The sequence below is a fragment of the Crocuta crocuta genome, unplaced genomic scaffold, assembly GCF_008692635.1.
Source record: "Crocuta crocuta isolate KB4526 unplaced genomic scaffold, BGI_CrCroc_1.0 scaffold270, whole genome shotgun sequence".
Lineage (NCBI taxonomy): Eukaryota > Metazoa > Chordata > Mammalia > Carnivora > Hyaenidae > Crocuta > Crocuta crocuta.
Genome location: NW_027527569.1, coordinates 3,885,273 through 3,904,657, shown reverse-complemented (window position 1 = coordinate 3,904,657; position 19,385 = coordinate 3,885,273). Strand labels below are relative to the sequence as shown.

The 19,385-nt window shown below is 37.8% G+C and overlaps 1 protein-coding gene across 3 annotated transcripts in view; it reads right to left on the bottom strand.

Moving 5' to 3' along the window:
- Positions 1–19,385, bottom strand: part of SLC17A5 (solute carrier family 17 member 5) — a 46,926-nt gene that overhangs the window by 6,134 nt on the left and 21,407 nt on the right. For all 3 annotated transcript variants that reach the window (XM_077770300.1, XM_077770307.1, XM_077770316.1), the window contains 2 exons: positions 16,273–16,405; positions 12,452–12,599 (listed from right to left, as the gene is read on the bottom strand). In XM_077770300.1, coding sequence (XP_077626426.1) covers positions 12,452–12,599; positions 16,273–16,405 — 281 coding nt within the window. The remainder of the gene's footprint in view (positions 1–12,451; positions 12,600–16,272; positions 16,406–19,385) is intronic.

The following is a 19,385-nucleotide window of genomic DNA, read 5'->3' as shown; positions in this document are numbered from 1 at the left end:
TTAAGTAGCTTCTTTCAATAGACAGCTGTACTATTTCCAGAATACTCTGTATTCTTGTGAAATTTTATGGCTAAATGAAATGTCGTACTAAGTTGGACTGAATATATTTAGCTGGTGAAAAATTTGCATTTCAATAGTTAATTAGCATTCTAACATTATATAGGGGAACACAGTCACTGAAATGATCCTTTTTATAGTGATTTAGAAAAGTGTTGAGATTGATTTTTATACATGACTATATTAGATAGGAAGCTTGATGCGTCTTAAGGATTTTTAGTTAAGAAAAAAAAAAAAAAGAGAGAGAGAGGGGGCACCTGGGTGGCTCAGTTGGTTGAGCAATCGACTTCAGCTCAGGTCATGATCTCATGGTCTGTGAGTGCAAGCTCCGTGTTGGGCTCTGTGCTGACAGCTCAGAGCCTGGAGCCTGTTTCAGATTCTGTGTCTCCCTCTCTCTCTGCCCCTCTCCAGTTTGCACTCTGTCTCTCTCTCTCTCAAATATAAACATTAAAAAGAAAGAATTTATTTCCTGATTACATAATCTTTTTCAGTGTTGAAAATTTGAAACAAATTAAGAAGAAAATAAAATTACCTATAGTCCTTCCATATAGAGATAATCAATATTAACACTTTGGTAAATATCCTAATTACTTTTGTTTATATATACATATTTCAAATATTATTATAGAAATGAGATAATATTGAATGTATAATTCTACAACTTACTTGTTCTACTTATAATGTATCTGCTTATCGCTAAGTCTTTGCATAGTATCCCAGAATTAGTCAAGTTTGGTATACGTTGTGTGTGTATATCACAAAAAAAAATTGCATTCTAAAAAAAGTTTATTTGACAGAGAGAGAGAGAGAGAGAGATTGAGAGAGAGCGGGGTGGAAGTCAGAGAGGGAGACAGAATCTCAAGCAGGCTCCATGCTATCAGTGCAGGAGCCCTATGCAGGGCTATATCTCACGAATCCTGAGATCATAACCTGAGTCAAAATCAAGAGTCAACCTACTGAGCCACTCAGACACTGCAAAATGCATAAACTCAGTTTTCAATAAACTCAGAAAAAGCTGATTTATTTTAAAGGTAAAGCTTAGAGGAGTGGGATATTCTCACTTATGTTTAGGTGTAAATCTTTAAAGAAAGAATTCCCGCTTGTACTTGGGAAACACTAATGATCTGTTGATTTCTCCAATACATAAGGAATGTATGTAGACTGAGGAAGGCTACTAGAAATGCTTATTATTTTCTGTAAAGAAGTCATATTGGGGCACCTGGGTGGCTCAGCTGGTTAAGCATCTGACTCTTGACTTCAGCTCAGGTCATGATCTCATGGTTTATGAGTTTGAGCCCCTCTGAGCTATCAGCACAGAGCCTGCATGGGATTCTCCCTCTCTCTCTCTCTCTCTCTTAGCCCTTCCCCTGCCCCCCCCAAATAAATAAACACTAAAAAAAAAAATGTCATATTGGACTGCCAATCAGGAGGCCTAAAGATTTGTGACCCTCAGTTCTACCATTGACTATCTATGTGACCTTGGGCCAGTTAGTGACAGATTATTTCCCTTATCATTCATGGCTTCATTGATGTATACACGTAACATATTTGTTGGTCTCACATGAGATCCCCCACAATCCACCAAGTACACTAAAACATTATTTTTGAGTATAGCATACACATGGAAACAGGTGAAAGTCGTATGCGTACAGCTGGATGAACTTTAACAAACTGAACACAATCATGTCACTAGCACCCAATCAAGAAACAGAACCTACTGGGGCGCCTGGGTCGTTCAGTCGGTTAAGCGTCCGACTTTGGCTCAGGTCATGATCTCACGGTTCGTGGGTTCGAGCCCCGCGTCAGGCTCTGTGCTGACAGCTAGCTCAGAGCCTGGAGCCTGTTTCAGATTCTGTGTCTCCCTCTCTCTCTGACCCTCCCCTGCTCACACTGTCTCTCTCTCAGAAATAAATAAAAACATTAAAAAAAAAAAAAACTACTGGAATAAACATCTTAAAGGATGTTTCATGTAGGTTGAACTACCTCTCAGACTGTATAAGCTTTAATTTGAATAACCATAATTTTGTCAAGTCATCCCTATTCAAAAACTTACAAGATGGTTTAATGCTTACCCTAGGAAGACTATAATCTTTTCTGCCTGACTGGCAGTGGCCTGGCCCCGGTCCATCTACCCAGCCTTATTACCTAGTAGTGCAGAATACACAACTTCAGATTCAGACAGCTCTCTTTCCAGCTGCTCATATCTGCTATGCTCATTCCTGTTAATTATCTCTATTCATACTATACTATCTGAAGTCCACACTCTATCTGTCCAGACTACTTGCTTAGCACGGCTTCCATGAAGCTTTGTCTAGTTCAGCTCATATTGAGCTCTGTGTTCCCACAACTTTATTGTCCTTAAGACAATTGGGTTTTAAGAGGTAATTGCTTTATAATTCAAGTTTGCTAGTTCTGATTCTATCGTCTCACTACAAACTCATGTTTTATTCCTCGTTATTTTTGCCAGGGTCAGTACGTATATGCTCATTCATGCCAACCAGAGAAGTGGCAATGTGACCCACAGTTGTCTCAGGCTCTGTGCATGGATCCCTGGGGCACTGGCTGCACTGAATATGGGAACTTTGCCCTACGGAAACTAATACCTCTCTTGGACACTGGCTCCAAAGGATGCTGATTCCTGACCAGGAATTTCATATGAATGGAATCACACAGCATATAGTCTTTTAAATTATACACTAGGGTTGCTAAACATCCCAAGTTGTTATGTGTATCAATAGTTTCTTAATTTTTTATTGCTCTCTTTTTAATTGCAGAAACTGGGATTTTGTCATATAGTCCTACATTCTAAATTTTGTAGGTTGCATTCCTGAGTTATCATTTAGCATAATCTTATGTTCCCTGTATTTCCTGTACACTGATAGTATCTAGACTCTAGATCACAGACCGTGTATTAGATTTAGCCTTGATTTTTTAGCAGGAAATTTTAAAGGTGATGATGGAGTCAAAAACTGGTTAACTAAGTAAATGGCATTTATTAATTTATTTTTCATAAGAATCATCTAGGTATATACAGTCCAATTAGAGCTTTTAATTTTTCATGAAATAATCAGTGTTATTATAAAATAAAATTCTGTTTCAAATTAAAGAAGCTCAATATTTATTAGTCCATATAGTCTTATTGTGGGATACTAACATTTCTGTTAGTATTTAGGATCCTAAGTATTTTGGTTGCAGATGATGAATCTGAATTTCCTCTCCCTATTTTGGATATGGACAAGTGCCTAATGTGGATTGAACTGTGACCTCCCTAAATTCATATGTTGAAGGCCTAAACTCCACTGTGACTGTTCCTGGAGATACGGTTTTTAGGAGGTAATCAAGGTTGAATAAGTGTAGGTCTTAACCCAATAGAATTAGTGGTCTTATTGAAGAGGAAGAAAGAGAAGTTGCTCGGGGCGCCTGGGTGGCTTAGTTGGTTAAGCGTCCGACTTTCGCTTAGGTCATGATCTCGCGGTTCGTGGGTTGGAGCTCGCGTCCGGCTCTGTGCTGACTGCCAGCTCAGAGCCTGGAGCTTATTTTGGAGTCTGTATCTCCCTCTCTCTCTGACCCTCCCCTGCTCATGCTGTGTCTCTCTCTCTCTCCTAGAAAGAAATAAAAATATTAAAAAAAAAAAAGTTGCTCTATTTCTGTGAGTATTGGAAAAGAGCTCTCATCAGAACCTGACCATGATGGTACCCTGATTTTGGACTTCCAGCTTCCAGAACTGTGAGCAAATAAATTATATTTTTTAAGCTACCCTGTCTATGGCATGTTGAATGGCTGCCTGAGTTGACTAAATACAGTGCCTAAATAAAACTTCCTGCTAAACTGAATTAAATTATCTAGAAATATCACAAAATTTTATGTTCAAAACTCATTCATAGTGGATACAATAACGAAAGCATATGGCACAGGTCTTTTTGGCTTATGCCCTTTAGGGAGCGTATCTTAAATTAACCAAGCTTGGCAGAACTTGTATGTTTTTTTTAAAACCATTAACACCTTGCCAGTAGGAGGAACCAACTGCAATGCTGCCAGGCCTTTTCAGTGACAGATATTAAGTGCAGATGAGTGCTGTGAAATTCTAAATGTCAGCACCAAGAAACTCATTCAAGTATTTCTATTACACTTGGCTAGAAAGGGCCATGAAAGATTGATGGCTGTTTGGAAAAAAACATGTTGTACAGACTCAGTCTGGATTCTGTGCTGGTGGAATACTAGAATGCAGTGGGATTAACAGTTAAAAAACCCATCCAATTCCCCTATATCTGGACAACAAAATCACCCATAGAAAATCTCTATTTCATTCTATAGAAGAAAAGGCTTAGAAATACCATGAACACATGTATATGTTATATATATATGCTTATTCAAAACCTTATCTCAGGTATGGCTCTAAGTATTTTATGTATCTATCTCATTTTAATAGTAAAATCTACTCCATGAGGTAGGGATTGGGATCTCCTTTCTACCGATGAAGAAAGGCTGTAAAATGTTACCCAATTTTTCTAATTCCAAATCAGGACTTAATATTACAAGGTTAAAATCCATAACATTGCCTTGTTAATAACATACTAATCACTGAATTCAATCTGTAAGGGAATACCAGTTTTCTCATGCTTAATTTTTCACCATAAGCTCCAGTGCTGAATACTAAAGTCTGTGGTCCTCAATGGTTCCTGTTCTAACTATCAGAGTACTACCCTGTGTGTGGGCACTCAGTTGTTACCAAAGAAAAAGCAGCTACGCAACATCATTGTCATAAAATATGTAATCCTTCAGTTAACCAAGATGTGGAGAACCGGAAACAGCTACTATCCTTTGTACCAAGAAATTCTAGTTGGAAGGCTCATCTGAAGGGTTGTTGAGTCAAAATATAAGGGGGCGGGGGGGGGGGGGGAGGGAGATAATTTTGACTTTGATGAGATTACCTTACATTTGTACAGCTATATACTTTTAAAAGTTATATATGTTCACATATATACAGATGCTGATCACAACCACAAATCTGGTGCTTACATGTACTTACCATTTCCCAACTTCTACAACCATTTGTTGGTATCATTTATGTTATTAAACTCTTTAGTTTCGTACCATATCAAGATAAGTCTCTTTTTTGACTTATGACTCACAAAATGCCAGGGCTAGAACAGATGTGAAGTTTAGCCACTTGGGTGATGCTTGAAGTCCAGTTGTAGGGTACTGCCTGCACAGCATCTAGTATATACTTCAGGACGTGACCTTATCGCCCTCTAAGCCAGCAGAAGCTTACACAGATGTAAACAGGAGCCATGTTGCTTTCATGTGTGTCCTCAACATTTGGTACAGGGCCTGGCACAGTGTCTGTTAAATGACTAGATCCAGTAATCAGCATGCTATGACACTGAAATTTAGTAATTATGCATCTACCTAACTGTACAACCAATGCATTTTTTCCATCCTATCCAAAAGGATGATCATGGGAGATCTAGTTGAAATCCTGATATATCAAATATACTGTATTCTCTTTATGTCTGAGATTAGAAATGTTGAGCACTTAGAGATCATTTTGCTAATTTGACTGTTAGTGATCTAATGTTGTCTCCTCAGTAACCAAAATTTTCTTTTCTAAGAGCTTACCAATCATCCCTTCAATATTTTACTTGGATTGATTTGTGATGCTGGTCATGGCACCTGACTCAAAGTCTGCCAGAAAGTAATAGTTTAATGCATTATGTGTAAGTACATATATTACATTATGAGCTAAGTGTATATGTGAATGTATATGTGTTGTTTTCTTCACAACAATCTTACAAGGTAGGTGCCATGTATATTTGTTTTTTTCTTTTCCCCTTCTCAGAAGCTCTTGCCAGATTCCAGAACTTCCGATGGATGGAAGGCACCTGATGAATCCTGAAATACATTTCAGCTCCATGAAATGGAGTGGGTGGCTTACTGACTCCTTTTTGGCTAGCTGGCTGGTGAGCCTATTTTACATCCCTTACAATTTTTACTTCTAATATTTATTTACTTAGTTGTATAATAAACTCACATAAACTGAGGCAACCAGAATATGTCTGTTCTTGGCTATGAGTTCTTTTCCCTGAGTTCTCAAAATAACTACTAGACCAAAACCAATTTTTAAGATCTTTAAGAGACAATGATGTAGCAGAAAGATCCCTGGACCATGTTGTTGAGACTAAATTCAAGTCTGCCATTTACTAGCTGTGACTTTGGAAGCCACATAACTCCTCTGTACCTGAGTTTCTTTATCTTCAAAATGAGTTCTTTGTGTTCACACCTTCATGTGTTGTGGTGAGTGTTACCAAAAGCCTTCTCTGCATCCACTCCCATGAGTTATGGGAAACATTGACTCTTTCACCTCTAACTTTAGAGTGGATGCTAATTGTCCTAAAGTCAAATGGTACTCCCTTGGCCATAAGACTGGTTCAGGGGATGGATATGTGATTTGGTTTGGTTTAATCAAAACGAAGCCTAGGACTTAACTTCTATGGTTGAGACAGGAAAAGATATTTTCCTTTCTTTTTCTTCTTTAATGTTTACTTATTTATTTTTGGGGGGGGGAGGGGCAGAGAGAGAGAATCCTAAGATGCAGATGCAGGGCTCAAACCCACGAACCAGGAGATCATGACCTGAGTCAAAATCAAGAGTCACAGGTTTAATAGACTGAGCCACTGAGGTGTCCTGATTCTTTTCTTTCTTGACTGATGTAAATAAGGAAATCATATAATTCTGGTTGTTACTGGCAATTATTTCATTATGTGATTTTACAAGCATACCCAGTCTTATAGTTTTTTTTTAATTGTCTAAATCTATTTATTCATTTTAGAATTTTTTTTTTTTTTTTTTTTTTACAAATAGTTTATTGTCAAGTTGGTTTCCATATAACACCCAGTGCTCATAGTTTTTTAAAAACTATTATAAAAGTTAGAAAGTGGAAAAGAAATGAGTGTTTGGTAGTATTAGTGGACAGCTGATACCAACTCTTTCCTGAAGCCAATTGCCTCTGGACTTTACACTAAAGTGAATCAATATATTATGCTGTTTAGCCAGCCTGAATTAGACATCATTGGTGCCTAAACTCTCAATTCCTACATCTCTTTGTGTGTTCATCAGCCCTCAGCTTGTTAAAATCTCAAGCTTAGAGCAATCCAACAGCATAATTTTTAATCCTACACTTCGGCTGCTAAACACCACTGAAAGAACATCTCTGTAAAATAGTGAGAGTACTAAATTCATCTCCAATTGCAGCTGATTCTCATCAATGGCAAAAATGCCTTCAATGAGTTCTTAGTGACGATTTTCTTGGGTAGTTAGTTTGAACTTTTATGATTCTCAAGTCTTTTATTCTTCCTGTCTTCTTTCTCAGTCTCAGCAATGAACCTGACTCCCATGTCACAGAGAAATCAAAGATGAATGGTTAAGGTTTTTCAATTAGTTCTCTACTGCTGCACTATAAATTACTTCAAACTTAGCAGCTTGGGACAACAAATATTTATCATCTCACAGATTCTTTGGGTCAGGAATGTAGAAGTGGTTTGACTGGCTCATGGAGTTTCAGTCATGTTGACTGGGGCTGCAGTTATCTGAAGACTGGACTACTGCTAAGGATCCACTTAAAAAAAAATTTTTTTTTTAAATGTTTATTTTTGGGAGAGACAGAGACAAAGTGAGAGTCGGGGAGGGACAGAGAGAGGGAGACACAGAATCTGAAGAAGGCTCCAGGCTCTGAGCTGTTAGCACAGAGCCCCAGGCAGGGCTTGAAGTCTCAAATAGTGAGAACATGACCTGAACTGAAGTCGGATGCTTACCCGACTGAGCCACCAGCACCCAGGCGCCCCTAGAGGATCCACTTCTAAGCTCACTTATGGGGCTGCTGGCAGTGGTCTCAGTCCCCCCATGTGGGCCTTGCCACAGGGCCCCTAAGTGTCCTCCCTACAAGACAGTTGAATCATCTGAGACAGAAAGCAAAGAAGCTGCAGTGATGCCTTTTTTGACCTAGTCAGATACCATTACTTTTGCTATATTCATTAGCAACAAGTCACTACATCCAGTCCACACTCAAGGGGAGGGAAATAGGCTCCTTCTTTCAAAGGGAGAGGTGTTGAATTGTAGACATATTTTAAACCCCTACAATTCTCAAGTTCTCCTCTCACCTCAAAACTCTTCTTTAATGGAACCCTCTTTACTACCTTCTGGTTCTTCTCATTTGAAAGCTAATCCCTCCACTTGGACTCTGAACCACATTCCTTACTGACTTCTACCAACTAGTCAGTGTTACTTCTTCCTTTCAGCTTTAACCTTTCACTGTTGATTGAACTTTTTCCCACAGTAATATTAACAGCCTGGGTCTCTTTTATCTTAAAAAAAAAAAAAAAAGGCAACTCAAACAATTGCCCACCAATATATGTCCATCTTTAGCTTTTCCTCCTTCCCTTCATAGTTTATCATTTTGAAATAGTTGTTTATTGGCTGTAGTTCTCAAATTTCAACGTCCATAAAGACAACCTGGAGGAGCAAAAAAATGCAGATCCCCTTGCCCTGAGATCAATTATTCTGCTTTATTTTTAACAAGCACTCCTCATGATTTTGATGTGGATGGGCCAAGGATCACACTTTCGAAATCACTGCTTTATGTTGACTGTCTTCATTTCCTTATCTTTTCATTCATTTCTTAAGTCACAGCAGCCTAGCTTCCATCTTCTTGTTCCACAGAAACATTTCCACCAAAAAGTTTCGTGAACATCTTCATCTGGGGAAGAACATTTTCATTCTTGTTTTACTTGCCTTCTCTGTTGCATCTGACACTGTTGATCAAGCTCTCCCTTTGGGAATCCTGATCTCTGCTTATTTTCCTTCTTCTCCAGTTGCTTCTTCTCAATTACCCTTGCGTCAGGTTCTTCTACCTCTTGGTGAATTCCCAAGGTTTTCACCACTGTTTGCTGAGTAATTTCATCCAGCTCCATGGCTTCATCTACTACTCCTATGTCGATGACTCCTAAATCTTTATCTCTTACCCAGAGTCCATTCTTGAATTGGAAACTGGGTGGTCTTGGCTTCCTTGATGCCTTATTGATTTTCTTTCTCTCTCTCTCATTGTTCCTTTTAGTTTCCTTTTTTGGTTATTTCTCCTCTTTCATCTAAGTGTTTGCCACAATCCACTCTTGAGATCACTTGTCATTCTATCCTCTCCCTCAAGACAACCCTTGTCTTTAAATACTTCATAAAATCAGACTGCTTTTCTGAGTTCCAGATCCATATATCACACTGCCTATAACTATTATTTTCTAAATGTTTTCACAAATATGAAAACTGAACATTGTCTGAAATTTTTATCTTCTCCCAAGACTGCTCTTCCTTCAGGCATCCCAAGTCCAGTAAGTGGCACATCCATCACTCAGTTGCCAATACAAAATATTTGATATCTTCCTCACTCTTCAGGTCTCATCTATTGTCAAGTCCCACATATTGTATTTACGAATCATCCCAAATCCATCTACTTTTTCTTCTTTTTTTAATGGAGTGTGTGTGAGCTGGAGAGAGAGAGACAGGGACCCAGGGAGAGAGAAAGTATCTTAAGCAGGCTCCATGTCCAGTGTGTGGCCCAACATGGGACTGCATCTCATGACTGTGAGATCATGACCTGTCAGATGCTCAACCAACTGAGCTACCCAGGCGCCCCTCCATCTACTTCTTTATATCTCCTATTATACCCTATCACTTCTTATCTAGGTTGCTGCAATAGCTTCCTATTTGGTTTCTTCTACTTGTACTCTTGTCCATACAAGAGTGATCTTAAAAAACAGAGCAGAGGGTGTCATTTCTTATTTGTTCGCAATACAATATATAATGCTTACTATAGGCTCCTGCTTACTCTCCACTGGCTTTCTTCTCTGCATCTCTGTCACAAATGACCTTCTCTCAGTTAACTGGAATATACAGTTATAGATTGAATGTCTGTCCCACATTCATATGCTGAAGCCCTAACCCTGTATTTGGAGATAGGGCTTTCAGATGATAAAGGTCAAATGAGGTCAGAAGGGTGGGGCCTTAACCTGATAGGTCTGGCACCCTTATATGAAGAGCGAGAGACACTGGAGCTCTTTCTCTGTCTGCACACATGCACAGACACACTGAGGAAAGGCCATGTGAGCACACAGCAAAAAGCAGCCCATCTGCAAACCAGAAGGAGAGTTCTCACAAGAAACTAACCATGCTGGCATCCTGATCTTGGACTTTGAACTGTGAGAAAATAAACGTCTGTTGTTTAAGCCACCCAGTCTATGGTACTTTGTTATGGCAGCCCAACCAGACTAAGACACACACCAATTTCTTTTTCTACTTTTGTAAATTCTGTCAGAAATACTACTCCTTTTTTGCCTGGTTAACTTCTTATTCATTGCTCAGACTTTAGTTTAAATATCATTTCCTCAGACAGACCTTCCCTTACTCCTTGATCCACGTTATTATTTCTATTATATTCTCTCATTTTTTCTTCAAAAAGGTTTTTATTTGTGAGTCTTTTGTTTCAACCACTCTAGGCTAAAATCTTCACAGAGCTGTGTCTGTTATGACTGGTACTTGGCAGGCATTTGATAAGTACTTGTCAAAAGAATGAATTATCATAATATATTACAATTGTTTAATTTTTTTTACTGCTTATTTCCTGAACTAGACTAATCTCGCAAGCAGGAGCTGGGTGTTATTTTCTACTAGCATCATGTAGGCTGTGTTCAATGTATAGTAGGCCCTGTAGACATGTTGTATGAGTGAGCGGACTTGACTAGGCCAGGGCCTCACACTTGAGGTGCAAAAGAATCATCCGAAGATCTTAACATAAAGATTCTAGTTCAGCAAGTCAGATTTAGTGATGCCTGAGATTCTGTGTTTTTCCCACTTAATACTGATGCTCCTGGTCCATGGACCACACTTTGACTAATAAGGGTTGAGGTCACTCTAAATCCACCCTGGTTTTCACTTTTTATGATTCTATAAACTACATAACTGATCAATGAACAATGTCATTTTGTTTAACTCACTTCAAGTGAAATCCTTTCCAGATTTGTCTTTTAATCAGCAGAATAAAGGAGCATATTTCAGTCATTTAATTATTTGCTATTTCCTTGAATCCTTTTTTAGGTAATCAGCCTTTGTTCCTACTTTGTAAATCTCAAATATATGCCTCAGGGCCTTTGTACAGCAGTTTGTTTAGGCTTCTTCCTATCTTCTCTCCCACAGACATGGCTTCTCATGCCTTTACTCTGTCAACTTCAAGAGGTTTTTATTTCAGTTCTGCATTAAATTTAATGAAGTCTTATTGAAGTTAATTTGCTTTTCAAATTCTTCCTGTCTTTCATCGTTGTGTTAAAAATGTCTTTAAAAAATTTTTTTAATGTTTATTTATTCTTGGGGGTGGCAGAGCATGAGCAGGGGAGGGGCAGGAAGAGAGGGAGACAGAGAACCAGAAGCAGGATCCAAGATGTCAGCACAGATCCTGATGCAGGGCTTGAACTCACAAGCCATGAGATCATGACCTAGCCAAAGTCAGATGCTTAACCAACTGAGCCACCCAGGCATCCTTCTTTCACCATTATGTTAAGCTCTTTTACTTCTTAACTTATCAATAACTATACTCAATAAGCATTTCCTAGCTTATAAGGTCCACAAAATTCTTCCTTCTATTTTATTTATTTTCCTTTCTATTTTAATTGCTTTTTAAAAATGTTAATTTATTTATTTTGAGAGAAGGAGACTGTGAGCAGGGAGGGACAGAGAGATAGATAGGGAGAGAGAGAAGTAGAGAGAGAATCCCAAGCAGGTTCCTCGCTGTCAGAGCAGAGACCAATGCAGGGCTCAATCTCATGACTTGTGAGTTCGTGACCTAAGGTGAAACCAAGAGTCGGATGCTTGATTGACTGAGCCACCCAGGAGCCTCTTAGTTGTTTTTTGACAAAAGATTCTGATATAGTGTAAATACTTTCAACATTAGACATTTAGTCTTGTCATTAAAACCAGAGATTTATTCCTTCAGGAAATGTTTACTGAGCATAGTCTATGTGACAGGCACTATAAAAAAACTTTCATGCATTATCAATCGTGGGATGTGAAAACATGATTACATTGCTAGACAGGATAAGAGATATATTCAGTTTTTTTTTTTAAATCACAATAGATTTCTCATATACAGCATAATATTTTTATTATTCTAATTATCAGATCCTTATNAAAATATTTAAAAAAAAAATTAAAAAAAAAAAAAATGTTAAAGTGGTATATGTTGTGCTATATATTTTACTGCATAACATAAATGTATAAATTTGTATACATAAATGTATAAATTCATAAACAAATGAATTTAAATTCAATCACAGCCAATCTTTATATTACTACTCACGAAGGCGCAATATCCAGATGGTTGATGCTAAATCCAGAAGAGCAAAAGCCTCCCAGTGTTGTTGATATAGTTAAGAATGCAACGGCCAAAGAATAATCACAGCCTATAAATCCGGCGGCTACCAGGAACACTGCAGGTCCAATCATTCCTGGAGTTAAAAAGTTAACAGAAAAGGAAGCTCCGGTATTAATATTTGCTTGTGCTATCATCATATAGTGCAAATCGGAGGTTTGATATTACTGCCACCTGCTGTAGAAACACTGTGCTGCCTAGAATACAATTTAAATTACATAGTTTTCATGAAAAAAAAAAAAACTACTGGAAAACACACAGACATAATGCAACTAATGTAAAAGTAAAAAGAAAGTATCATTATGGAATATTATTAAATCTACATGTGACCTAGACTCAGCTAAAGTTCTATAAAGAGCAAGAATGACTGAAAAATATAGTTCTTGAGAGAAGCAATAGTTGATACAGAAAGATACTTAAAAATTCATATAACCAAAGAAGATAAACTAAATAAACTCTGTTGAATACAGTTAGAAATACACTCCACCTAGGTTTTAGCAATTGATAGAAAAATATACATTTTATTACAGGCAATTAAGCATAAAATATAACAGGAAGGGACTTAATGAATGGGTTGCCATTTTTTCTGTTCTACAGCAGTGCTATCCAATGACCATCTGTGATGATGGAAATGTATTTGTATATACTGCAGCTGAGAAACTTATTTTTAAATTTCAATTAAATGTAAATAGCCATATGTGGATACTGGCTACCATATTGGACAGAGCAGGGGAACAGGAAGCCAAAAAAGAGAAAGTTGGGTTGAATCTAAAGGGATCTATTTCACTTGCAGGTGTGGAAGAATTTCTTGAGAATTGAAACAAGCAAGCAATGGAACAGGACAGCACCTTCCAGCAGTTGCTGCTCAGAAGGTATTTGTAGAATTATTCTGAATAGGGCCTTGTTATAATGTAATTTCTGAAGTATAGCCATCAGCAACTTTCAGGGTCTCTATTTACTCAAGATCTTAAAAAAAATGAAATAGTTATCATAGATAGTTTCAAATTTACCTTTATGAAAGCAGTCTGAAACACACTATTATTTAAGGTAGTTTTAAGTTCTTCGATATATAGCTCCTCATTTAATATAATGTCAGTATATGTTTTTGGATTGAAACATACAATTGAATACAATTAAAACGTATTCACTTAGAAATGGGATAGAGGCTTAAAAATATTATTTTCATTGCAAACTTAGAGATGAAAACAAAATGATTTATAAAATTCTTGAGATGATATTCAGCAAAGCAAGCCATTTTTATAGTTAAGACTAGGGTGGAGATAATAGGATATTATAAATATAAATCCTCAAAATACATAGTTCAAAAAGAATATTTATTTATTTATTTATTTTTAATTTAGAGACAGACAGGCAGAGTGTGAGAGCAGGGGAAAGGGGCAGAGAGAGATCGAGGCAGAGAGAATCTCAAGCAGTATGCTTGTACATGGAGCCCGACATAAGGCTCAATCACACAATCCTGGGATCACTATCTGAGCTGAAATCAAGAGTCAGATGCTCTTCACTTTGATTCCCAAGCCAGACAGAGACCCAGAAAAAAAAGAGAACTACAAGCCAATATCTTTGACGAATACAGATGCAAAAATCCTCAACAAGATACTTGCAAATCAAATGCAACAGCACATAAAAAGAATTATCCACCATGATCAAGTGGGATTCATTCCTGGGTTACAGGGCTGGTTTCAATATTCACAAACCAATCAATGTGATACATCACATTAACAAAAGAAAGGATAAAAACCATATGATCCTGCCGATAGATGCAGAAAAAGCATTTGACAAAATACAGCATCCCTTCTTAATAAAGACCCTCGAGAATGTGGGGATAGAAGGAACTTACTTAAACATCATAAAAGCCATCTATGAGCAGCCTTCAGCTAACATCATCCTCAACGGGAAAAACTGAGAGCTTTCCCCCTGAGATCAGGAACACGACAGGGATGTCCACTCTCACCACTGTTGTTTAACATAGTGCTGGAAGTCCTAGCATCAGCCATCAGACAACAAAAGGAAATAAAGGGCAGCAGAATTGGCAGAGAAGAAGTCAAACTTTCACTTTTTGCAGATGACATGATACTCTACATAGAAAACCCGACAGACTCCAACAGAAGCCTACTAGAACTGACCCATGAATTTAGGAAAGTTGTAGGATACAAAAATCAATGTACAGAAATCAGCTGCATTTTTATACACAATAATGAAGCAACAGAAAGAGCAATCAAGAAACTGATCCCATTCACAGTTGGACAAAAAACCATAAAATACCTAGGAATAAACCTAACCAAAGATATAGGAGATCTGTATGACGAAAACTATAGAAAACTTATGAAGGAAATTGAAGACGACAAAAAGAAATGGGAAAACATTCCATGCTCATGGATCGGAAGAATAAATATTGTTAAAATGTCATTACTGCCCAAAGCAATCTACACATTCAATGCAATCCCAGTCAAAATTGCATCAGCAATTTTAAAATTTGTATGGAACCACAAAAGGCCCCGAATAGCGAAAGTAGTATTGAAGAAGAAAACCAAAATGGGAAGAATCACAATCCCAGACTTTAGCCTCTACTACAAAGCTGTCATCATCAAGACAGTATGGTATTGGCACAAAAACAGACACATAGGCCAATGGAATAGAATAGAGAACTCAGAATTGGACCCACAAATGTATGGGCAACTAATCTTTGACAAAGCAGGAAAGAGTATCCAATGGAAAAAACAAAGCCTCTTTAACAGATGGCGTTGGGAGAACTGGACAGCAATATGCAGAAAAATGAAACTAGATCATTTTATCACACCATACACAAAAATAAACTCAAAATGGATAAAGGACCTGAATGTGAGACAGGAAACCATCAAAACCCTAGAGGAGAAAGCAAAAAACACCTTCCTTGACCTCAACTGCAGCAATTTCTTACGNTAAACTGGTGTAGCCCCTCTGGAAAACAAGTGTGGAGGTTCCTCAAAAAATTAACAATAGAACTCTCCTGTGGCCCAGAAATAGCACTGCTAGGAATTTACCCAAGGGACAAAGGGGTGCTGATGCATAGGAGCACATGTACCCCAATGTTCATAGCAGCACTCTCAACAATAGCCAAATCATGGAAAGAGCCTAAGTGTCCATCAACGGATGAATGGATCAAGAAGATGTGGTATATGTATACGATGGAATACTACATGGCAATGAGAAAGAATGAAATCTGGCCATTTGTAGTAACATGGATGGACCTTGAGGGTGTTATGCTGAGCGAAATAAGTCCGGCAGAGAAGAACAGATATCATATGTGTGCACATATAAGTGGGGATTAGGAGGAACTTAACGGAGGATTGTGGGCGAGAAGAAGGGGAAAAATAGTGGGGGAGAGGGATGGAGGCAAACATGAGAGACTCTTGAATGTTGGAACAAACTGAGGGCTGATGGGGTGGGGGAAAGGGGAAGGGGGGTGAGGGGCATGGAGGAGGGCACATGTTGGGATGAGCACTGGGTGTTATATGTAAACCAACTTGACAATAAACTATTTAAGAAAAAAAAAAAGAGTCAGATGCTCAACTGAGTCACCCAAGTGTCCCAGATCCAACCATCTTGTATAGAAATGCACTACATGCATTAAAACATTGTGTTTTAATATGTGAACAAAATAAATGACTAACATCATTTTTATTTTGCTTTGCACTATAAATACAGTAAATGACTGTAAATCAAAACAAACACTGATTCACTTCACTTACCTATAAGGCTAAACACTCTTCGGACACAGATAGTTGAAAAATTCCATTTTGCCCTTAGATTGTCAGCAGCTTGACCAGATAGGATCATACATAACCAACAGCCAAAATAAGGCAGTGCAGATAGAAGCCCATTCTGGAAGGAATAAGGAGATATAGAATTAACTGGTGGTGGAGGGGAGGGGAGTAAGAACCAAAACAGTATACACATATACACATTCACTGCCACTCAAAAACATAGCAATATACTGTTGATATTTATAGTCCAACCTGCTCAAGGTAATCTTGTTTTTTTATATTTTTTAAAAAGGTTATTTATTTATTTGAGGGAGGGGGGTAGAGAGAGAGAGGAGTGGCAGAGAGGGAGAGGGAGAGAATCCCAAGCAGGCTCTGTGCTGTAAACACGTGAACCATGAGGGTCTGACCTGAGCCAAAATCAAAGTTGAACACTTAACCCTCTGAGCCATCCAGGCATCCCATGCTCAAAGTAATCTTGTATGTTATTTTGGGACTTGGGGTGCAGCTTCAGAAAGAGAGGACAAATCTTTCTATTAGCCTATAGATTATGCCCATTGAAAAGTTTTTGTCAATTTTCACTTATTTACACATACTTATATAATACTTATATATGTTATATAATATTTNAGAATAACGTACAGATACAGAAAACCACATGAATCGAATGTTTAGCTTAATGAACTGCTCAAAAATGCACACCATCTAGATCAGGTGTCCACTGCACTATCACATGCTTTGAACAGAGGACAAAGGTAGTGAGCTGATAGACCTCTATTTTTCCCTCTTCTTTTCCTTTAAGTTGCCACCTAAACAAAATAAAGCACCAGAAGATATGAAACAGAACTTATCTTGGAAATGAGTTATTTGTTTTGTAGGAAATGATTCGACGGTCAAGTTTTTAGGAAATTACAAATTCTGTAAAATGAAGAACACACGCTTGGAAAAAGGAAATTTCTTTCTTCATTTTTCCCCAGAATAAACCTGAGGTGTCAAAACTAAATGGCCTAATTCTGATAAAAACAAATGTTTTTATAGTCTGAAAAAGATAGGTACACCTGTTAGTGTTTTACAAACACACAAAAAAGGTAGAAAGATATATTATGAGTGATATTTAAATCTGGTAATAATTCTATTTAAGTATCATTAATGGTAGAAACCAATAAAATCTATTAATATTTTAAATTTAAGTATGCTTAAGAAAAGATTTAGGGGTACCTGGGTGGCTCGGTAGGTTAAACATCCGACTTCGGCTCAGGTCATGATCTCACAGTTCGTGGTTTGAGCCCCGGGTCAGGCTCTGAGCTGTCAGCACGGCCTGCTGCTGAAGTCTGTGACTCTCTCTCTCTCTCTGTCCCTCCCCTATCAAGCTCTGTCTCTCTCTCTCAAAAATAAACATTAAAAAAAACTTTAGAAAAGATTTAATTTTTTTCATTATAGGTTATGGTCCTCTATATTCAAATGCTGTATATTTCCAGCTCTACTTCTGTAGCTAAGATTTTTGTTTATCTCTGGTAATAAGCTGAGTAATTTCCTCTTTAAATTTTATTCTATTTAGATTTCTGTATAGTGGGATTGCATCTATCATTATTTGTGGCAGAATCCGACATATGAATAAACTGTAGCAAAGAAAGAAGTGGATTTTCTGAGCTTGGTCTTGTTCCCTGGTGGGATGTGACTGATAATTCATTAGAGTTACTGGATTTTTTCCACTTAAAGTTCAAATGTTAAAAATTCTCCCAACAACCTAAAACTATGACCTTCTACAAACTATTATAAATCTTCAACATTTATATATCCATGGGTATCTCCCACAGTTGTTAAGCTTTCTGTTCAAGGATATGATTCCTTGTACTCATTTTAAAAAATTGATTCTAAAATATTAATATCCAAAAGAGGATAACAGATATTGCCTCAATACCTCTCACCGAGCTATAAGAAATAGGGATACTAGGGACACCTGGTTGGCTCTGTTGGTTAAGTGTCCTCCTCTTGATGTTGGCTCAGGTCATGCATGATCTCGTGGTTGTGAGATAGAGCCCTCCATTGGACTCTGCCTGAGAGTGTGAAGCCTACTTGAGATTCTCTCTCCCTCTCTCTACCCCTCCCCCACTTGTGTGTGCAGTCACGCATGCGTTCTCTCTTTCTGAAAATAAATAAACTTAAAAAGCCAAAATCAAGAGTCAGATGCTCAACCAACTGAGCCACTCAGATAGCCTAAAAAAGAAATTCACTTAAAAAAAAAAAGGGCTTCTATATAACTAGAGAATTATTTTCAAAATTTGTTCACATTTCTGGGACGCCTGGGTGGCTTAGTCGGTTAAGCTTCCGACTTTCGCTTAGGTCATGNATACCTTTTGGTATAAAAATGTAAGATAAATGATTCTGGTTTTATTTATTTATTTATTTTTAAAAAATATTTTAATTTCTTTCTTTCTTTNCCTAAGCGAAAGTCGGACACTTAACTGACTAAGCCACCCAGGCGCCCCATATGATTCTGGTTTTAAAATCTCTCAAAGAACTTAAAAAAAAATCGATGAAAAAATGGATGAAGGCAATTAAGTGCACAACACTAATTGATATTTCATTCTTTCCATAGTTCTCCCTGGAAAATCTCAAACAGAGTCATCTGTGGAATGATCTTTAAATTTCCACACAATTCATCAGACAGTAGTAGATTACAGTCAGGCTCTACTCACAGAATGCTTAGGAAAACAAGGTTGCTCATGACAAACTCACCCCATGCTATTGCCAAAGCTTCATTTCAGGTTAACTTCTGTCAATACAATTTGTGGATATATTTGAGCATAGCTGATCTTGATTGTCAACAGTAGCCAGAGTTCTTCCCAGCATAGCTGCTTGGGTGAAGTTTAAGTTTCCGTCCACATAGCCAGTGTTTCCAGTATGCTTTGGAAGACAGGTGCCTGGAGATTCACTTTAACAATGTTTAAAGCTGTCTGTCTGTCCGTGTAGCCAGTGCAATTGTGCAGTCAGCCCTGCTGTCTTCACATTCATCATCCGGGCTGCTCTTTTACTTCCAGGGCCGTCTTTCATTTTGTGGCTGAGTTGTTCCATTGTAGAATACACCATATTTCATTTAT